Source organism: Gossypium hirsutum, chromosome D05 (assembly GCF_007990345.1).
Source record: "Gossypium hirsutum isolate 1008001.06 chromosome D05, Gossypium_hirsutum_v2.1, whole genome shotgun sequence".
NCBI classification, from domain to species: Eukaryota; Viridiplantae; Streptophyta; class Magnoliopsida; order Malvales; family Malvaceae; genus Gossypium; species Gossypium hirsutum.
This window is the reverse complement of record NC_053441.1, coordinates 4,699,708-4,720,304: the sequence shown is the minus strand read 5'-3', so window position 1 is coordinate 4,720,304 and position 20,597 is coordinate 4,699,708. Positions and strand designations below refer to the sequence as shown.

The window sequence follows — 20,597 nt, the reverse complement described above, 5'->3', positions numbered from 1 at the left end:
GTATTAAACAAACATAAAACAACATTTGAGTATCGAATCACAAACTACTCAATGGTCAAATATCTTTGAATCAGAATCCGTACTTACGGTTAGTTAATTAACGATGTAAATGATTTTGGGTAGTGCGAAAGTAATGCTACTTTTTAACATCAATTATCTCACTCGTAAACCATGGACAATTTCACTTTCAGTATTTTCAATCATAAAAGTATCCTTGAAATTATTAATAATTATATGGCCACGTTGAGAGAAGTAAAAGTCCAAGGATTGAACCCGAAGCAAGTATATACAATATTATATTATATTATATTATAAGTGGCCGAACAATGGATTTACGTATTTTATTTTTCAATTATAAGAGAAGGGCTTTAGATGGAAACTGGGTCGGTCACAGAGCTATTTTGGGCGTTCAAATATAGAATAAACATTTATAAAATACAAAAAAAGTGAATAGTTCAGTAAAGGATCCTTCAGAATGTTAAAATGGGGGCATTTAGATCCAAAATGTCTGGTTTCAATGTAAAACAAACCCTAAACATGTCATCGTCAACCCAGTCGAGTATTAATCATGTCAACAGTCACGCCATTCCTCCAACAGCAACTAAAATTGATCGAATCAAATTAATAAAACGCAAGAATAAGAGAAACAGTGAATAAAAAAGTCTCCAGAATGGTAATTAAAAAAAAACCTTCTCTTAAGCCTCTGATTAACTTCTATAAATATAAAAAATAAAAAGGAGCATAGAGGGCAAAATGGCATTTTTCAACTGTTAGTTCTATTTGAAATGAAGACATTCAATCAGCAGAATGCTTACCCACAACCCTTTCCTTCAACGGGGAATGGGATGCCTTGCCCCCCCCCTCTTTTATTGTTTCTTTCCCAGAGATGTGCTTCCAAAAGTTCTAGCAGCAAAAATGCCAAAAAAAGAAAAATAAAATAAAAAATAGGATATCTCGTCAAATGGAGAAATGAGAGATGTTAACCAGCTCTATGGGGCAGAAAAACATCATGTAGCCCTAGAAATCAAGCATGGTTGAACCAAGGCCCGACAGCTCCATTGACATGCCCATTGCCGTGGATCCCTACACCGTTAGGGATGAAGGACGGTGGCAGGCCAACAGCCATTGGCGGTGGTTGTGTTGTAGGGTATAACCCATGATTATGTGGGATAGCAAGTGGACCACCAGCAGGACTGCCTTTACGCTGTTGGAGGGCATGGATTTGCCTCAGCCCTTCCTCGTGAATCCTAGACAATGTTTCCAACTCTTTCATGGATAGAGCTTCCAGACCAGCACCATAGAGAGGGGCATGTCGGGACATTTCTTCTTGAAGTGAGGCCTCCAAGGTGTGAATATATTGCTGCAAACACAACGACAAATATATATTCAATAAGACTTCCTAAGCTCACAACTATCCATGACAGCCTAGAAAAATGATGATTCATATGCAAACTAGCCATCTCAAACCAAAAGATAGATAATGGCAAATCCAATATTATACCCCATCCAGCTCTTGCCACTAAATAGTTACAAACCTCCTAGAAATTCAAATTAAAAGATGACGACCAAACAAAAAGTAGAGAAACTTTGATGAGAGAAAAACCTGGCAGGCCTGCAACTTTGATTCCATGCCATCAATATATGCTTCGCACCTAGATACCTGCTCTTCTTTTTCCCGCTTTTCACCTTCAGTTTGCCCCACTGTTTGGGTCAATCTACGAACTTTGTCCTCAAGTGACTGACGAATTTCTTCTCGAGTCACATTTTCTGTGGCATACCGTTTCAGTTCTTCATCAAATCTTTTCCGCTCAGCTTCAGCACTCTCCAATCTTTCAGCAAGAGCATTCTTCTCCTTTACTACCCTCTGTTAGATACATAGCAGTTGTCAGATAAAGCAATAAGATATCCATCAACCCAAGGCAGAACAAGAGGAGAAGTGCAAAGAGGCAACATATTAACCATCAAAAGTACCTTCAACTCATCTCGTTTCCGAGACTTTAACTGAGAGAGCTGAGCTTCTGCATCATGAAGACGATCCTGAAGTGCTTTTTTCTCATTAGCTAGTTTTGCAATTTCATCATCTCTCTCTAAACGAAGCCACTCAAGTTGACTCTCAACCTCCTGTATTTGTTCAGAAAGTTCCTTCTTTTCCCGAGCAAAGCGATCCATCTCAGCCCTCATTTCAGACTGTCAATTTTAAAATGTGTTAATTTTAAGAATTTCCTGAAAAGATTATATGCAACAGGAGTCCCAGAACTGAACATTATCATTAGTTTAAGACACACACCTTTAGCCGATGATTTGCAGCCTCAGATTCACTTAATTTCTGGGATAAAGCAGCTTTTTCCTTGACCATATTTGACATCTCGACCTTTCTCTCTTCACGTATGCAGATAATTGCATCTTCACTAGCACATAACTGGTGCCAAAGAGCTGCCCGATCAACATTTGCAAGCTCAGCAACTTCCCACATCATGCTTAGGACAGGTCTGACAAATTCTTGCTCCTCAGAAACCAAACTGACCAGAATATCCAAATCTAAGTCTACTTCATTACTACTTTCGGTAGTACTGGTTGCACGATCAACAAGTCTTTTTAGCATTCTCATTCTGTAGGACTCATCTACATACCACTTAAATAATATTGTATAAAGCATTTTCACAAAGCCCCTGACATGAAGATCTCTAGAAAGTGCCAAGGTCTCGGCAAGACTCAAAACAGAAGTGAAATCATCCCGTTGAGCTCTAAGCCGCTCACTGGCTTCTCCTTCAATTACAGCATCAGCATGCTGAAAGCTTTCAGCAACATATCTGGAATTAAGACTCAACCTCTGAGCAAGACGCATTTTCAAGACCAAGGCTACAGACTGAGCTACAATGGCTCCAGCGCTCACAGCTCTCTCAAACGTCTGAGAAGCTTCAACAGCTAGGCAAGGTATAGATAGCATCTCAATCAGGATATAAATGTCAGAAAAATGATGAGTAGCACAAAAAGCCTGCTCATCCACCGCATGCGGTCTTTCAGAAGTGGATCCATTTTCACCACACAAGAAGAGCCCAGAAGCCACAGCCGAGCAATTTTCAACTAAATCACCATCACAATTAATATCTCTTAGTATGGCCTCAGCAAGATCTCCCCAACTATTTACAAGTTTACTTAAAAAATCAAAAACACAAGGAGACACCTCAGCGCCTAAACTTTTTAGCCTAACACGAACAGATCTAACCTACAGAAGAGAACAAAAAGAGTTATGCTTCATAGAAAAATGTTAATAAGCAGAATAAAAAAACGATCCGAGAAAGTATATCATACAGCTTCTGGAAGGTGTTGACATTGGAATGCAGCTTTAAAGATGAAATCTATTGTTGCAACCAGAGGTTCATCATTTGAATCTGCCAAAAGCTCAAACGATTGAAATAAGACACATTCCCACACTTCACCGTCGCATTCTAGTTGACTGAGAGCTCCAAATACCTGAAATAGAAGAACCATTAATTTACAAATTGATGATTAGATAATGAATTTATAACCAAAAAAAAAATATTTGGGAAAAAAAAAGATGCATTCAAAATTTGTAGTAATGTCAGAAACTCCCCCATTCTACAAAAGCATGTCCTAATGACAGCTGACATATACTACAAGTAAAAGAAAACTAAGTCCTGAACAAAGACTATCTTACGGGTATCCGTAATGCAGGCTCTGCCTCTGTCTTTTGAAGTCGTTCCAGTAGTGCATAAGCAGCCAGTGGATGCTCTGGATGCTCTACCAATTTAGGCACCAATGCAACTAGATCAGGTTGCAGATGCTTAGGGGCTTTATCCAATACGAGAGTAATCTTTTGTGCAGACTGGGGCCTCCTCCTTGGCTCCGGACATCCTTGTGGAACAGCTCCATCTAGGGCTCTCAATGAGTTGATAATCAACCCTAAAAGCTCCTCAGACTGCTCAGGCCACTTGGTCTGGAAATTTGATTAGTTCAAGCAGTTAATACATGATTGGTAATCAAGTCAGTTCAACTATGTTTATGAATTATACCTTTGTGCAAAGTGAGGAATTCTCCAAAGAACCCCCAGCAGATGTCTCTGGTGGAGAAATAGGCAGTCCATGGATAGCTTTTCCAGAGATATCAATCCCATTCATGTCAGAGCTTTGCACGGCAGAGGCAGTGCTACCATCATCCACGCAAGAATCCAACCTTTCGTTCGTAGGAAATTGAGCAGATCCCACAGCACCATTTTCCTGATCACAGCCCAGTGGGCTAGTAGCTTCCCCGCCATCGGAAGAAGGTTTAGAGTTTGCATCTGAAGAATCACCGTGTGCTACTCCTGAGGGTTGACAACATTCCACCATTATATCCAAGAGTAGATCAATAATTGCCTGCTGCAAAACTTTGACCCCCATTAGCAAATTCATCAAACTCGGTGAAGATTCGTCAGTCTTCGAAACCTTCTTTCCATTACCACTACCAGAGAGCTTAGTTGGAAGCAACAAACGTTTCACTTTGGCTGGGTCATCCAGGTAAACACGAAGTCCAGTCAGAAAACCAGCAATTGCCCCAGCATCCATGAGAAGCTTCTCCCGTAAAGTGACCTGTGGCTGCGATGGATTATCTCCATAGGTAAGGTGAAATCCAGCTTGGGAAAGAAGGTTTCTAAAGATATCTTCTTCGTCCCCACTTATTCCTTCACTGTCTTCAGAATCAATGAGTTCATCAGGATCAGTTGTTAGAGCATCCTGATCATCTTCAGAAGCCAAAACCTGGCAAATTTAGAGAAAACAAAACATTAAAATTCTGATATTAGTTCACTAGACATATATTAAGAAAAAAATGCCATTCTTTCAAGGAAATAAAAAGATATTATGGCTAAACATATATTAGCTTTAACTAGTATCACCCCTTTTGTCAAAGTAGTCAGTTTGGGAACGTAATGAACTTTGCATTAAAGGCGACTTAAAAGAAGCTGGCCAAAATTGGGTGATGCAAGTCTCAAGGCCCAATTTCAGGCCCATGGTGAAATTGGCAGCTTCGGTGAATGAAATTTAATAAATTTCACCCATCCGAGCATGTATCATTGGGTAAGGATCAAGTTAACAAAAAATTCAGGCCAAACTGATAAAAACTCTAATAAGGCATCCAGCAGAAAAGCCCTTTTTTTGTGCCAAAACTCCTTTGTAATAGAAAGCAAGTTTCATATAAATGGAAAGCCCAGAAGGATTAACTCTGAATCGGAAAATTCAATATAGAGAAAACTCATCTTCGCGAATTTCAAACAACACATGAAAGGAAGAGGTCCAAAAAAGACTAACCTCAAGGTCTGAAAACTCAAACCAAGGGCAGCAATCCAGTATTTCACAAACAAAAACAACAGTGTCTCGCACAAGATACCCTGCATCTGCTTCTAGCATATCTGATACCTTCATGAATTGCAAAACAGAATTATTCCATGTCTTTGTACAAATAGAAGATTCCTTCCAGACAGTTTTGGCTGGATTCTTTTGATTCACCACAGCCATTCTGTATTTAACCCAGAAGTTTTTGTCAAGGTCACTACCAACTGACTGGTCGCTCTCCAAGTATATACAAATGGTATCAAAGGACTCATACACACCTGCATCATTAGAAACAACCAATTAATCAAGAGAGCCAACTACAAGGGCATTCTAAATGGAGAGTTAACAGGAGACAATTACCCACCAATTCGAAGCTCACATCCACCAGCTTGAAAAAATTTGCTAAAAATCTTGCGGGTTTCCATGATTTCCTTGAAAGATAAGAAATTCTCCACCTTCCATGTGAATGCACTTCTCTTTCCAACCCTTTCTATCTGAGTAACAGCATTTGCTAACTCAGAATCCTGATCACTAAAATCTTGCATTATCGATGTCTCTTTCAGAATAAGAACCTCTGCAGAGAATACAACAGTATCCTGAACAAGGAAACCAGAATCCTGATCAAATAGGCTGGTGAGAGTCACAAACTCACGCCAACCCCAGTCTTTCGCAGCTTTAGAATAGCGATTCTGAGATTCTTTGGTAACTGACTTCTCTTCCACCTTTTGGTTCACAACTGACAGCCGATGACTTACAAAACAGCTCCAGTCACTGGAAGTATTTCGTGAATCAGTAACCTCAAGAAACACAGAAAGGTGGCACGGTGGCTGAGACTGCCCTGATACCATCAAGCCCATATAAAATTCAATCAGTTCACTTTCTAAACGGAGGCCACCTTGTCCTATATGAAAAGATAATAGGACTGACAGCAAAGTAGATTACAAGGGTTAAATATACCCCTGTTTCTAGAGGCAAAACAAAAGAAGCAATTGACAGCTAGAAAATCTGTCACCCTACCCTAAGGGAAACCTAAGCAAGGTGCAAATAAAGCCAAAACGTTTTCAAACAAGTTAAATATGAAATTATCATGGAGCCTTAAGCTAACAAATTACTAATTGGACTTAAAATGAAAATCTTAGTGGTGGACAATTACCATAAGCATGCAACCATCTCGTAGTTCAATCCAATAAAATAAAAAAAGCAAAATGCACGACTAGTCACTTCCTTAAACTTAAAATACCAGATTCCATTTGCCTGTAAAAAAATGAGCACAAAATCTAATTCATTGCAAAAGAATTTACAATGTTTCTTACATTACCTCGAGGGTAAACAATCAGGCGACAATCTCGATTTCCAATCTGAAATCTCCTGCTCTTGATGCAAAGACCTGTTATCTTCCTCTTCTTCAACAGATCCTTCAACCTTGTAAAATTCTCAATCTTCCAAGTGAATTTTCCCATATACGTGTCAGACTTCCTTGCTCCACTCCCTGTCCTACCTGCTATCAACCCTGCATTCTTGGAAAAACTACTAAACTCCTTGATCACATGAAATGAAGTACTAAATACAGCAGTATCATCCACCAAAAACCCCGCCTCCTGCCCAACAAAATCCGACATCTTCATGTAGTCATTCCATCCCAAACTGGTATTATCCCCACTCTTATTATCTGCAGCAAACCTCCCATACGAGTCTCTGTGCATATGATTCGACCCTGGCTTCTGATTCAGCGTCGACATTCTAAATAAACACCAACAACTCCTATCAGAAGCAACCGTTTTATCAGTATCCTTACTCTCCAAACACATAGACAAATACTCTTGCCCGTTAACCGAGCTTTGATACACACTAATCCTCAAGTTACACTCCCCGGCTGGGAAAACCGGGCTCATTATCTTCTGTGTCTTAATCATCTCCTTAAACAAACTAAAATTATGCACTTTCCAAGTGAATTTGCCACTCAAAACATCAGAAACGGGAATGGCAACAACAGAAGACGAAATCATGGAAGACAATGAGGAAGACAATGAGGATTGAACATCATTATTATCACGTGTGAAATTAACGGATTCATTCAAGATTAAGATATCGGCGGTAATCAAAACGGCGTCGTTATTGAAGAGATAACCTGACTTGAGATCGAAAACAGTAGAAGAAGGCGTGAAATCACACCAACCGTGAGATTTCTTCTTGCTTGAGAAACGATGCCATGAATCACGGTGAATGCTTTTGGAATCGTCGATTAGATTGACGATGGTTAAGCGGTAGCTGGCGAAGCAGTCCCATTTAGACGATGATGTACCCCGCGGGTCCATGATTTGGAGATAAATGGATATGTAACCCGGCAAAGCCTGGGAGTCCCCTTTTGGATACACCAATAAACGGCAATCGTAACCGCCTACCTCGAAGTACTTGCTCCATAGTGCCCTAGCTTTGATTCTCGAGAAATTATTAATCGTCCATCTGCAGACCGCCGAGTATTCTCCTCGTCGATCGAAGGTCACCGTTTCCTGGGCCCCGCCGCTGCCGTCTCTCGACCCCGCACCAGCTAAGTCATCCGCCGCCGATATCGATGCCAAGGGTTTACTATTGCTGTGGTTGTGGTGGTTTTCAGGTACTGATGCTGAGGTGGCGGGCTGTGATTGGTCAGGTCCACTGGGCGTAGAGGAAGAAGACGATGAGGAGACTGCTTCAGATGAGCTCTGCTTCATTGTCCCTGTCTCCTTTTTCTTTATATTTTTATTTTGGGTATTCTGTCTCCCTCTCGAACGCTGGTTTTAATAACCAAAAAATTTATGTTCCTTTTTTTTGCTTTTGAGCTCTGTTTTTTAGAGAGAGAAATGAACAGAGAGGGTAAGGGGGAGGAATACGCTTCGGGTCAGGTACAAAGAGGGCGCACCGTCCTTACCCTGCACCTTCCAGTGCGATTTCTGTGAATATTGATCTCATCAAGATCCACTGCCGTCCGTTCGGTTGACTGGGCTATGGATGTGTGCACCTACTTTTGGGCCCGTCAAGTATGGGGCCTTAGTCCAGATGCACGTGACCCGTCCATTTGAACGACTCTCGGTTGTTTAATTTCTACACGGGAAAAAGAAAGTGGTTTGCAACGGCATTGATGTTGGTATTCGTTATGAATGAATATTCTAATTTCTGGTTTAAGATTATAAGTGAAACAATGGCACTAAATAACTCTAAAACAATTATTTGAGCGAAAGGAATTTTCATGTTTTTAAGAAAATTAGAATAAAAACTAGAGCTTTGATGAAAACCAAAATGTTTTTATGTCAATTAACTTAAACCCTAACAAATTAACTACTAAACCAATAACATGATGGATTAATTTTTCTTTTTCATATATAAATCTACATCTCATTGGAATTTGTTTTTATGTAAAATCATCATTCGAGAAAGCACCATGCCTCAAGTTGATTTTTTATTTTTATTTCTCTATCGTTAGGGTGGTATTAGGTTCAATAATTTACCGGAATAATTGATGAATCTGCTTAACATGGCAATTGCGAACATCGTGATTGGAAATTTGTAACCTCATTGTGTTTGAAACCTGTACTTAATGCACATACATTCCCACTCAAATTAAAATAGAAGCCATCATTTTAAGTTTAGTTAAGTTGCTATTTACGACATTGTATGTTTCATGGTATAATTAATATTAGGTCATTAAACACGGATTTATATTTCCGACGTATATTTATACAACTCCATATCAAATGAAAGCTTTAAAGGCCTTCATTAACTTCTTCTTCTTCTTCTTTGTAATTATAATTATTTATACGACTTTATATCAAAGGAAAGCTCTAAGGGACTTATGCCGGTGTCCACTAGTTTTTTTTAAATTTATAATTATAATGATAAATTTTCAGTTTGATATTTTTTTTATACTTATATTTGAGATTTAATCTTTACATTTTAATTTGATATGATTCAATTCTTTATTTTTACCTTTTTTTCATTATAATTATAACCGTAAAATTTAAGTTTTGATCCTCTATCATGCTCACATTTCATATTTAGTCTTTACATTTTAATTTGACATAATTTAATTATCTACTTTTACAATAACATTAGTTAGTCTAAAAAGATTACCAATAATTGAGTCACTACTAGTGTAGTTTACCTCAACTTATATTTAGATTTCTAAATAAAATTGTTTTAAATATAATTTTTTAAAATGTTTTTTCCATAAATTGAATTTTAAAACAATTTTTAATATATTTTTAAAATTTGAAAATAATATTTTACCTTTTTCTAGTAAGCAATTCCTAATTAAAATAAAAACATTTAACAAGTTTATAAAAGAAATAATTAAAAATATTAATAAAATGTATTTTTAGACAACAATTTCATAACCCAAATTAATTAAACATTTTGATACAAACCGATATTAATGAAGTGAACATATAGATAATATTTTATTATGAATTATTAAAGAAATAGATTAAGTTAATATTTTGGATTTCAAATTAAATTAAATTGTAGTTTGAAAAAATCTCTTTCAAAAAACAAAAATTATTAAAAAAATTGTATTTTGCAAATTCTGATATATGCTTGTATATGATAAGATTTACATGTTGATTGTTGAGGACCGATTCGACTATTTAAGTAGACAGGACTTTTTTAAATAAGTATAAAATACAGAAGGGTTTATGTTGCACTTCATATAAGATTGTGTCATTAAAAAGAACCTTTTTTTTATTCTCTTTTCTCGACAAAAGAACTTTAGAACTTAAAGGTGATTAAAGTTGAATTCGAATCGAAAAAATCATAAACCGCTTTTCATAATATAATCAGTTGTAAGTTAATAAATATTGGATTTATGAATTCTCTTTTTCAGTTATAAGAAAAGGGATTTTCATAGAAATTGGGTTGAGATATAGAATAAACATTTAAATGTTCAGGAATAAAAGATCCGAACTTCAGAAGGTTATAAATTTGGATCCAAAATGTCACGTTTCCATGCAAAACCAACCCAAAAAATGTCATGTCACCAGTCACGTCATTCCTCCAACACTAACTAAAATTGATAGGAATCAAATTAATAAAACGCCAGGATAAAGAAACAATGAATAAAAAAGTCATCATCAAAACTTCTCTTAAGCCTATGATTAACTTCTATAAAAAAAATCAGAAGAAGAAGCATTGACGTAAAATGGCATTTTCCAACTGTTAGTTCTATTTGAAATGCAGTCATTCAATCAGCAGAATGCTACCCACAACGCTTTCCTTTACCGGGGAATTGGATGCCTCGCTCCCCCCCCCCCAAACTTATTATTTCTTTCTCAGTGATATGCTTCCAAAAGTTCTAGCAGCAAAAATGCCAAAAAAAGAAAATAAAAAGAATTCAAAAATAGGACATCTCGTCAAATGGAGAAATGAGAGATGTTAACCAACTCTATGGGGCAAGAACATATAGCCCTAGAAATCAAGCATGGTTGAACCAAGGCCCAACAGCTCCATTGACGTGCCCATTACCGTGGATACCTACACCGTTAGGGATGAAGGACGGTGGCATTCCAACAGCCATCGGCGGTGGTTGTGTTGTAGGGTACAACCCGTGATTATGTGGGATAGCATGTGGACTCACAAGTGGACTACCAGCAGGACTGCCTTTACGCTGCTGGAGGGCATGGATTTGCCTCAGCCCTTCCTCGTGAATCCTAGACAATGTTTCCAACTCTTTCATGGATAGAGCTTCCAGACCAGCACCATAGAGAGGGGCATGTCGGGACATTTCTTCTTGAAGTGAGGCTTCCAGGGTGTGAATATATTGCTGCAAACACAACAAATATATATTCGATTAGACTTTCTAAGCTCACAACTTTCCGTGACAGCACAGAAAAATGATGATTCATTTGCAAACTAGGCATCACAAACCAAAAGATAGATAATGGCAAGTCCGATATTAAACCCCATCCAGCTCTTGCCACTAAATAGTTACAAACCTCCTAGAAATTCAAATTAAAATATAACTAAATAGAAAGTAGAGGAACTATGATGAAACAAAAACCTGGCAGGCCTGCAACTTTGATTCCATGCGATCAATATATGCTTCGCACCTAGCTACCTGCTCTTCTTTTTCCCGCTTTTCACCTTCAGTTTGCCCCACTGTTTGGGTCAATCTACGAACTTTATCCTCAAGTGACTGACGAATTTCTTCGCGAGTCACATTTTCTGTGGCATACCGTTTCAATTCTTCATCAAATCTTTTCCGTTCAGCATCAGCACTCTTCAATCTTTCAGCAAGAGCATTCTTCTCCTTTACTACTCTCTGTTAGATACATAACAGTTGTCAGATAAAGCACTAAGATTTCCATCAACGCAAGGCAGAACAAGAGGAGAAGTACAAAGAGGCAACACATTAGCCATCAAAAGTACCTTCAACTCATCTCGTTTCCGAGACTTTAACTGAGAGAGCTGAGCTTCTGCATCATGAAGACGATCCTGAAGTGCTTTTTTCTCATTAGTTAATTTTGCAATTTCATCATCTCTCTCTAAACGAAGCCACTCAAGTTGACTCTCAACCTCCTGTATTTGTTCAGAAAGTTCCTTCTTTTCCCGAGCAAAGCGATCCATCTCAGCCCTCATTTCAGACTGTCAAATTTTAAAATGTGTTAATTCTAAAAATTTCCAGAAAAGATTTTATATGCGAGAGGAGTCCCTGAACTGAACATTATCATTAGTTTAAGAAACTCACCTTTAGCCGATGATTTGCAGCCTCAGATTCACTTAATTTCTGGGATAAAGCAGCTTTTTCCTTGACCATATTTGACATTTCGACCTTTCTCTCTTCACGTGTGCAGATAATTGCATCTTCACTAGCACATAACTGGTGCCAAAGAGCTGCCCGATCAACATTTGCAAGCTCAGCAACTTCCCGCATCATGCTTAGGACAGGTCTGACAAATTCTTGCACCTCAGAAACCAAAATAACAAGAATATCCAAATCTAAGTCTACTTCGCTACTACTTTCAGTAGTACTGGTTGCATGATCAACAAGTCTTTTTAGCATCCTCATTCGGTAGGACTCATCTACATACCACTTAAATAATATTGTATAAAGCATTTTCACAAAGTCCCTGACACGAAGATCTCTAGAAAGTGCCAAGGTCTCGGCAAGACTCAGAACAGAAGTGAAATCATCCCGTTGAGCTCTAAGCTGCTCACTGGCTTCTCCCTCTATTACAGCATCAGCAACCTGAAAGCTTTCAGCAGCATATTTGGAATTAAGACTCAACCTCTGAGCTAGACGCCTTTTCAAGACCGAGGCTACAGACTGAGCTACAATGGCTCCTCCAGCCACAGCTCTCTCAAACGTCTGAGAAGCTTCAACAGCTAGGCAAGGTATAGATAGCATCTCAATCAGGATATAAATGTCAGAAAAATGATGAGTAGCACAAAAAGCCTGCTCATCCACTGCATGCGGTCTTTCAGAAGTGGCTCCATTTTCACCAAACAAGAAGAGGGCAGAAGCCACACCCGAGACATTTTCAACTAAATCACCATCACAATTAATATCTCTTAGTATGGCCTCGGCAACATCTCCCCAACTATTTACAAGTTTACATAAAAAATCAAGAACACAAGGTGACACCTCAGTGCCCAAACGTTTTAGCCTAACACGAACAGATCTAACCTACATAAGAGAAAAAAAAGGAATTATATATGCTTCATGGAATAATGCTAATATGCAGAATACAACATCGATACGAGAAAGTATATCATACTGCTTCTGGAAGATGTTGGCATTGGAATGCAGCTTTAAAGATGAAATCTATTGTCGCAACCAGAGGTTCATCATTTGAATCTGTCAGAAGCTCAAAACATTGAAATAAGACACGTTCCCACACTTCACTGCCACATTCTAGTTGACTGAGAGCTCCAAATACCTGAAATAGAAGAATCATTAATTTACAAACTGATGATTAGGTACTGAATTTTAAACCAAAAAAACAACAAATTTGGGAAAGAAAGGAGTTGCATTCAAGTTTGAGCCAATGTTCAGAAACTCCTCAATTCTACAAAAGCACAACCTATTGACATCCCAAATATACCATATAAGTAAAAGAAATCCAAGTCCCGAACAAAGACTATCTTACAGGTATTCGAAATGCAGGCTCTGCATCTGGCTTTTGAAGTCGTTCCAGTAGTGCATAAGCAGCCAGTGGATGCTCTGAATGCTCTACCAATTTAGGCACCAATGCAACTAGATCAGGTTGTAGATGCTTAGGAGCTTTGTCCAATACGAGAGTAATCTTTTGTGCAGACTGGGGCCTCCTCCTTGGCTCCGGACATCCGTGTGGAACAGCTCCATCTAGGGCTCTCAATGAGTTGATAATCAACCCTAAAAGCTCCTCAGACTGCTCAGGCCACTTGGTCTGGAAATTTGATTAGTTCAAGAAGTTAATGCATGATTAGTAATCAAGTCAGTTCAACTATATTTATGAATTATTATACCTTTGAGCAAAGTGAGGAATTCTCCAAAGAACCCCCAGCAGAAGTCTCTGGTGGAGAAATAGGCAGTCCAGGGATAGCTTTTCCAGAGATATCAATCCCATTCATGTCAGAGCTTTGCACGGCAAAGGCAGTGCTACCATCATCCACACAAGAATCCAACCTTTCGTTCGTAGGAAATTGAGCAGATGCCACAGTGCCGTTTTCCTGATCACAGTCCAGTGGGCTAGCAGCTTCCCCACCATCGGAAGAAGGTTTAGAGTTTGCATCTGAACAATCACCATGTGCTACTCCTGAGGGTTGGCAACATTCCACCATAATATCCAAGAGTAGATCAACAATTGCCTGCTGCAAAACTTTGACCCCCATTAGCAAATTCATCAAACTCGGTGAAGATTCGTCAGTCTTCGAAACCTTCTTTCCATTACCACTACCAGAGAGCTTAGTTGGAAGCAACAAACGTTTCACTTTGGCTGGGTCATCCAGGTAAACACGAAGTCCAGTCAGAAAACCAGCAATTGCCCCAGCATCCATGAGAAGCTTCTCCCGCAAAGTGACCTGTGGCTGCGATGGATTATCTCCATAGGTAAGGTGAAATCCAGCTTGGGAAAGAAGGTTTCTAAAGATATCTTCTTCGTCCCCACTTATTCCTTCACTGTCTTCAGAATCAATGAGTTCATCAGGATCAGTTGTTAGAGCATCCTGGTCATCTTCAGAAGCCAAAACCTGGCAAAAGTAGAGAAAACAAAACATCAAAATGATGATATTAGTTAACTAGAAACGTATTAAGAAAATAATGCCATTCCATCCAGGAAATACAAAGATATTATGCGTACACATATATTGGCTTTTACTAGCCCCATCCCTATTGTCAAAGTAGTCAGTTTGGGAACGTAATGAACATCGCATGAAAGAGTGATTTAAAGGAATCTGGTCAAAATTGGGTACACAAAATTGAGGGCAAACTGATAAAAACTTTAATAGGGCAGGCAGCAGAAATGCCCTTTCCTGTACCAAAACTCCTTTGTAATAGAAAGCAAGTTTCATATAAATGGAAAGCCCAGAAGGATTGACTCTGAATTGGAAAATATAATATAGAGAAAATTCATCTTCGCGAATTTCAAACAACACATGAAAGGAAGAGATCGAAAAAGGACTAACCTCAAGGTCCGAAAACTCAAACCAAGGGCAGCAATCCAGTATTTCACAAACAAAAACAACAGTGTCTCGCACAAGATACCCTGCATCTGCTTCTAACATATCTGATACCTTCATGAATTGCAAAACAGAATTATTCCATGTCTTTGTACAAATCGAAGATTCCTTCCAGACGGTCTTGGCTGGGTTCTTTTGATTCACTACAGCCATTCTGTATTTAACCCAGAAATTTTTGTCCAGGTCATTACCAACTGAATGGTCGCTCTCCAAGTATATACAAATGGTATCAAAGGACTCATACACACCTGCATCATTAGAAACAACCAATTAATCAAGAGAGCCAACTACAAGGGCATTCTAAATGGAGAGTTAACAGGAGACAATTACCCACCAATTCGAAGCTCACATCCACCAGCTTGAAAAAATTTGCTAAAAATCTTGCGGGTTTCCATGATTTCCTTGAAAGATAAGAAATTCTCCACCTTCCATGTGAATGCACTTCTCTTTCCAACCCTTTCTATCTGAGGAACAGCATTTACTAACTCAGAATCCTGATCACTAAAATCTTGCATTATCGATGTCTCTTTCAAAATAAGAACCTCTGCAGAGAATACAACAGTATCCTGAACAAGGAAACCAGAATCCTGATCAAAGAGGCTGGTGAGCGTCACAAATTCACGCCAACCCCAGTCTTTCGCAGCTTTAGAGTAGCGATTCTGAGATTCTTTGGTAACTGACTTCTCCTCCAGCTTTTGGTTCACAACTGACAGCCGATGACTTACAAAACAGCTCCAGTCACTGGAAGTATTTCGTGAATCAGTAACCTCAAGAAACACAGACAGGTGGCACGGTGGCTGAGACTGCCCTGATACCATCGAGCCCATAGAAAATTCAATCAGTTCACTTTCCGACAGAAGCCACCTTGTTTTACATGAAAAGATAATAGGACTGACGACAAAATAGATTACAAGGGTTGAATATACCTGTTTCTGGAGGCAAAACAAAAGAAGCAAATGACAGCTAGAAAATCTGTCACCCTACCCTAAGGGAAACCTAAGCAAGGTGCAAATAAAGCCAACACGTTTTCAAACAAGTTAAATATGAAATTATCATGGAGCCTTAAGCTAACAAATTACTAATTGGACTTAAAATGAAAATCTTGGTGGTGGACAATTACCATAAGCATGCAACCATCTCGTAGTTCAATCCAATAATAATTTTAAAAAATGCAAATTGCAAGACTAATCACTTCCTTAAACTTAAAATAGCAGACTCCATTTGTCTGTAGAAAAATGAGCACAAAATCCAATTCACTACTAAAGAATTTAAAATGATTCTCGCATTACCTCGAGGATAAACAATCAGACGACAATCTCGATTTCCAATCTGAAATCTCCTGCTCTTGATGCAAAGACCTGTAATCTTCCTCTTCTTTAATAGATCCTTCAACCTTGTAAAATTCTCAATCTTCCAAGTAAATTTCCCCATATACGTGTCAGACTTCCTTGCTCCACTCCCTGTCCTCCCTGCTATCAACCCTACATTTTTGGAGAAACTACTAAACTCCTTGATCACATGAAATGAAGTACTAAATACAGCAGTATCATCCACCAAAAACCCCAACTCCTGCCCAACAAAATCCGACATCTTCACGTAGTCATTCCATCCCAAACTGGTATTATCCCCACTCTTATTATCCGCAGCAAACCTCCCATACGAGTCTCTGTGCATATGATTCGACCCTGGCTTCTGATTCAGCACTGACATTCTAAATAAACACCAACAACTCCTATCGGAAGCAGCCATTTTATCCGTATCCTTACTCTCCAAACACATAGACAAGTACTCTTGCCCGTTAACCGAGCTTTGATACACACTAATCCTCAAGTTACACTCCCCGGCTGGGAAAACCGGGCTCATTATCTTCTGTGTCTTAATCATCTCCTTAAACAAACTAAAATTATGCACTTTCCAAGTGAATTTGCCACTCAAAACATCAGAAACGGGAATGGCAACGACAGAAGACGAAATCATAGAAGACAATGAGGATTGAACATCATTATTATCACGTGTGAAATTAACGGATTCATTCAAGATTAAGATATCGGCGGTAATCAAAACGGCGTCGTTATTGAAGAGATAACCTGACTTGGGATCGAAAACAGTAGAAGAAGGCGTGAAATCACACCAACCGTGAGATTTCTTCTTGCTTGAGAAACGATGCCATGAATCACGGTGAATGCTTTTGGAATCGTCGATTAGATTGACGATGGTTAAGCGGTAGCTGGCGAAGCAGTCCCATTTAGACGATGATGTACCCCGCGGGTCCATGATTTGGAGATAAATGGATATGTAACCCGGCAAAGCCTGGGAGTCCCCTTTTGGATACACCAATAAACGGCAATCGTAACCGCCTACCTCGAAGTACTTGCTCCATAGTGCCCTAGCTTTGATTCTCGAGAAATTATTAATCGTCCATCTGCAGACCGCCGAGTATTCTCCTCGTCGATCGACGGTCACCATTTCCTGGGCCCCGCCGCTGCCGTCTCTCGACACCGCACCAGCTAAGTCATCCGCCGCCGTTATCGATGCCAAGGGTTTGCTATTGCTGTGGTTGTGGTGGTTTTCAGGTACTGATGCTGAGGTAGCGGGCTGTGATTGGTCAGGTCCGCTGGGCGTAGAGGAAGAAGACGATGAGGAGACTGCTTCAGATGAGCTCTGCTTCATTGTCCCCGCTCTCCTTTTTTCTTTATATTTTTGTTTTGGGTTTTCTATCTCCCTCGCGAAGGCTGGTTTTAATAACAAAAAAAAAATTATGTTCCTTTTTTTGCTTTTGAGCTCTGTTTTTAGAGAGAGAAAGGAACGGAGAGGGTAAGGGGGAGGAATACTCTTCGGGTCGGGGACAAAGAGGGCGCACCGTCCTTACCCTGCACCTTCCAGTGCGATTTTTGTGAATATTGATCTCATCATGATCCACTGCAGCCGATAGTTTCCTCATGTCGTTTCCACATCGTTTATTCGGTTGACTACTTAGTCCGACTGGGCCTAAGATGTGTGCACCTCCGTTTGGGCCCATCTTGAATGGGGCCTTAGTCGAGTTACACGTGACCCATCCATTTGGGCAACGTTGTCTCCTCACATCATCATTTCAAGGAACTGTCGAGGCCCCAACCCCAACACCTCAGTATCGTCTATCATGTAATGGCTTAATGTACATATATATCTCCGTGAACTTGGCATATTATACTTAGTATTTTACACTTATTACCTGGACTTAAAAATTATATGTAAATTTAGTTTTTTTCTTTAGGTAATTAACTAATACCATTCAAATATGTTGAAGTGTTTCTGACAACCAATAACATAATGACATGTGATAACCTTATATTTTGACATGTGGCAAAAAGTAAAAAGTTGAAGTATCTTGATATATATTAACTATTGTATAATCTATTATACAAGTAATTAGATGAGTTTGCTCGGTAACGCAAAAAAGGTGGCTAGGATATTGGATTCACTTGGTTTGGTACACAATTCATTTACCCTTGTTATTTTTTAAATTGAATAACCATCTTAATAGTTTACCCTAGTTATTATTACACTGAATAATGACAGGGCAGAGATGACCGAAGGTTTTCCCTCACAAACAAAATTTGTTGCCTCTTGTTTGTGTAGATGCTTATATTGGTATTTTGGGATTACAAGGATTTGATGTGATCAAGAGACAGTTGAATAACAACAATCTATAACTTTGGTAGGGTAGTTTAGTTTGAAAACTTCTTGAGTTGAAATTATCAAGCACAAGCAACATGGACTTGTGGATGCATTCAAATTATATGGTTTCAACGCTCACGTTAATGGTTATGACATGCTTTGAATTTGATTTATGATTCTTGGTTTTACATTTTTTTTTGTTATGTTGGAGAATCAAGTTCTTTGTTCAAATGATGAGATTGGTGAATTATCCGTTAAGTGTCTAAATGGTGTATTGCGTAGATTCGATAGTACGCCCATTTGCAAAATGCCTCGTTAGAATATGTCACTTGACGAATTCTTGGGTTGACAGACTCTTTTGTGAGACAATTCGTCAACCCCAGATACTTTGGGCAAACTTGTTAGTTCATAAATAAATAGATTTGTTTTTCATGAAAATGACGGCTTAGTGAGTATTGCTAGAGTTTAGCAGAGGCCTAGTTAGAATTGAACTAGAGTACTGTAGATGACAGCTTGATGTGTTTAAGTAACTGAATGATTTGTTTAGTTGACTTGTTTTAGTGTGCAAGCAATATTTCATTACTCACTAAGTTGATTAGTGGTAGTAGTTATGTTTGGTAGATAATAAGGTTTCAAAATTTTAGGCAAGTCTATTACCGAGTTTCAAGGGCTATAGTGGGATTTTTTGACCCTTCCTTTAAGCTTTGTCTTCGCTGTCTGTGTTATATAAGGATGCCAATAGCTGGCATGTTTCACATTTGTTTTTTTTTTGCGTCTTTTTTTAGTCTCTGGAAATTTTTAAGCTGTCTTCATTAGAGAAGATGAATGAGGTTCTAGTAGTTAGTCAAAACGCCCTTGTTAAGTACTAGCTTATTGGTTAAGAAGCTAGTGAATGTCTAATCAATCGAGGAAAAGGACCAGTAAAGTAAATTTTATTCTGAAGCTTACTAGTGAGCTCCTTTTTGCTTCCTTTGAGTTATGACACTTCCATGATATGTGGTTTATGTACGGTAAGTTGTCTCTACTGCAAATGAGTCGATGTGTTGTGTCTGGACGCGTGTGAAATAAATCAGTGTTGAATGTGTGAGTATGTAACACCCCTAACCCGTATCTGTCGCCAGAACATGGTTACAGATCATTACCGGAGTTTATAAATCAATAAACAAATATTTCATATAATATAACATTCATGTCCAAAACCAATTGAAATTAAACATATTGTCCCTTATATAAGCCCTCGGGACCCAAAATACATATTAGAAATAATTCAGGACTATATCGGAAACTAAGAGAATTTTTCAAAATTATTCAAAAATTTCAACACTACAAAGCTCATACGGTCAAGAGGCACGCTCGTGTCTCAGGCCATGTAGGCATAGACTCCAGTAATGCTCTATAATCCTATTCTGGCAATAGATACGGGTTAGGGGTGTTACAGAGTATTACCGGACTTCTCAGATAAAATACTAACATTTCATATCATTTAACCTACATATCTGAAACTAATCATAAATCATTCATATAGTCCCTTGTATGAGCCCTCGAGGCCCAAAATACACATTAGAAACACATCGGGACTAAACTAGAAACTCAGAGAATTTTCCGCAAAACTTCAAAAATTTTCTTAGGTGCAGGGAACACACGCCCGTGTGGAAAAAATAGGTCATTTCAAAGCCTTTTTTCTCACCCTTTTAAGTAGCACTCTAAACACAACATTTTCACACATAAATTAACCTCCAACCAAGCATTCAAAACAAGGAAAAACCATGTTTTCAACAAAACATATCATCACATATACTCAAATACCTATTTAGTCCATCTAACTAGACTACTAAAGTTCCCTACCAATTAAATACGTAAAAACATACATTATTTAGACGAACATCACAATTTTACTTCATATCCAAAATAATATATATGTAT

General features: G+C 38.6%; 2 protein-coding genes across 3 annotated transcripts; both read right to left on the bottom strand.

Moving 5' to 3' along the window:
• Window positions 1-414: 414 nt before the first annotated feature.
• Window positions 415-8,241, bottom strand: LOC107906867 (uncharacterized). Of its 2 annotated transcripts, XR_005913685.1 has the most exons (11): window positions 6,649-8,236; window positions 5,695-6,168; window positions 5,307-5,608; window positions 4,035-4,757; window positions 3,680-3,958; window positions 3,313-3,474; window positions 2,288-3,226; window positions 1,972-2,187; window positions 1,604-1,864; window positions 816-1,360; window positions 415-601 (listed from the first exon to the last, which is right to left on the bottom strand). XR_005913685.1 is itself a non-coding variant. In XM_016833997.2 (10 exons), exons 1-10 carry the CDS (start codon window positions 8,039-8,041, stop codon window positions 1,025-1,027), a joined length of 5,085 nt encoding a protein of 1,694 aa, XP_016689486.2. In that variant the 5' UTR covers window positions 8,042-8,241; the 3' UTR covers window positions 691-1,024. The 2 variants fall into 2 exon arrangements, 1 of the variants encoding a protein (XP_016689486.2); XM_016833997.2 differs by lacking the exon at window positions 415-601 and having other exon boundaries at window positions 691-1,360; window positions 6,649-8,241.
• A 2,188-nt stretch (window positions 8,242-10,429) lies between these two features.
• On the bottom strand, window positions 10,430-17,953 carry LOC107958913 (uncharacterized). Its single transcript, XM_016894823.2, has 10 exons — window positions 16,307-17,953; window positions 15,352-15,825; window positions 14,964-15,265; window positions 13,806-14,528; window positions 13,448-13,726; window positions 13,076-13,237; window positions 12,046-12,984; window positions 11,727-11,942; window positions 11,359-11,619; window positions 10,430-11,121 (listed from the first exon to the last, which is right to left on the bottom strand). Exons 1-10 carry the CDS (start codon window positions 17,685-17,687, stop codon window positions 10,774-10,776), a joined length of 5,085 nt encoding a protein of 1,694 aa, XP_016750312.2. The 5' UTR covers window positions 17,688-17,953; the 3' UTR covers window positions 10,430-10,773.
• Window positions 17,954-20,597: the final 2,644 nt, after the last annotated feature.

Bases quoted from the DNA above. Each gene is read 5' to 3' on its own strand.
- LOC107958913 (XM_016894823.2), bottom strand. From the start codon at position 17,687: ATGAAGCAGAGCTCATCTGAAGCAGTCTCCTCATCGTCTTCTTCCTCT. The intron at 13,238-13,447 runs GTAAGATAGTCT...CTTCTATTTCAG, and splicing joins AGCCTGCATTTCGAATACCT to GTATTTGGAGCTCTCAGTCA. The intron at 11,122-11,358 runs GTTTTTGTTTCA...TTGTGTTTGCAG, and splicing joins CAAAGTTGCAGGCCTGCCAG to CAATATATTCACACCCTGGA.
- LOC107906867 (XM_016833997.2), bottom strand. From the start codon at position 8,041: ATGAAGCAGAGCTCATCTGAAGCAGTCTCCTCATCGTCTTCTTCCTCT. The intron at 2,188-2,287 runs GTGTGTGTCTTA...TAAAATTGACAG, and splicing joins CTGCAAATCATCGGCTAAAG to TCTGAAATGAGGGCTGAGAT. The intron at 1,865-1,971 runs GTACTTTTGATG...TGTATCTAACAG, and splicing joins GGAAACGAGATGAGTTGAAG to AGGGTAGTAAAGGAGAAGAA.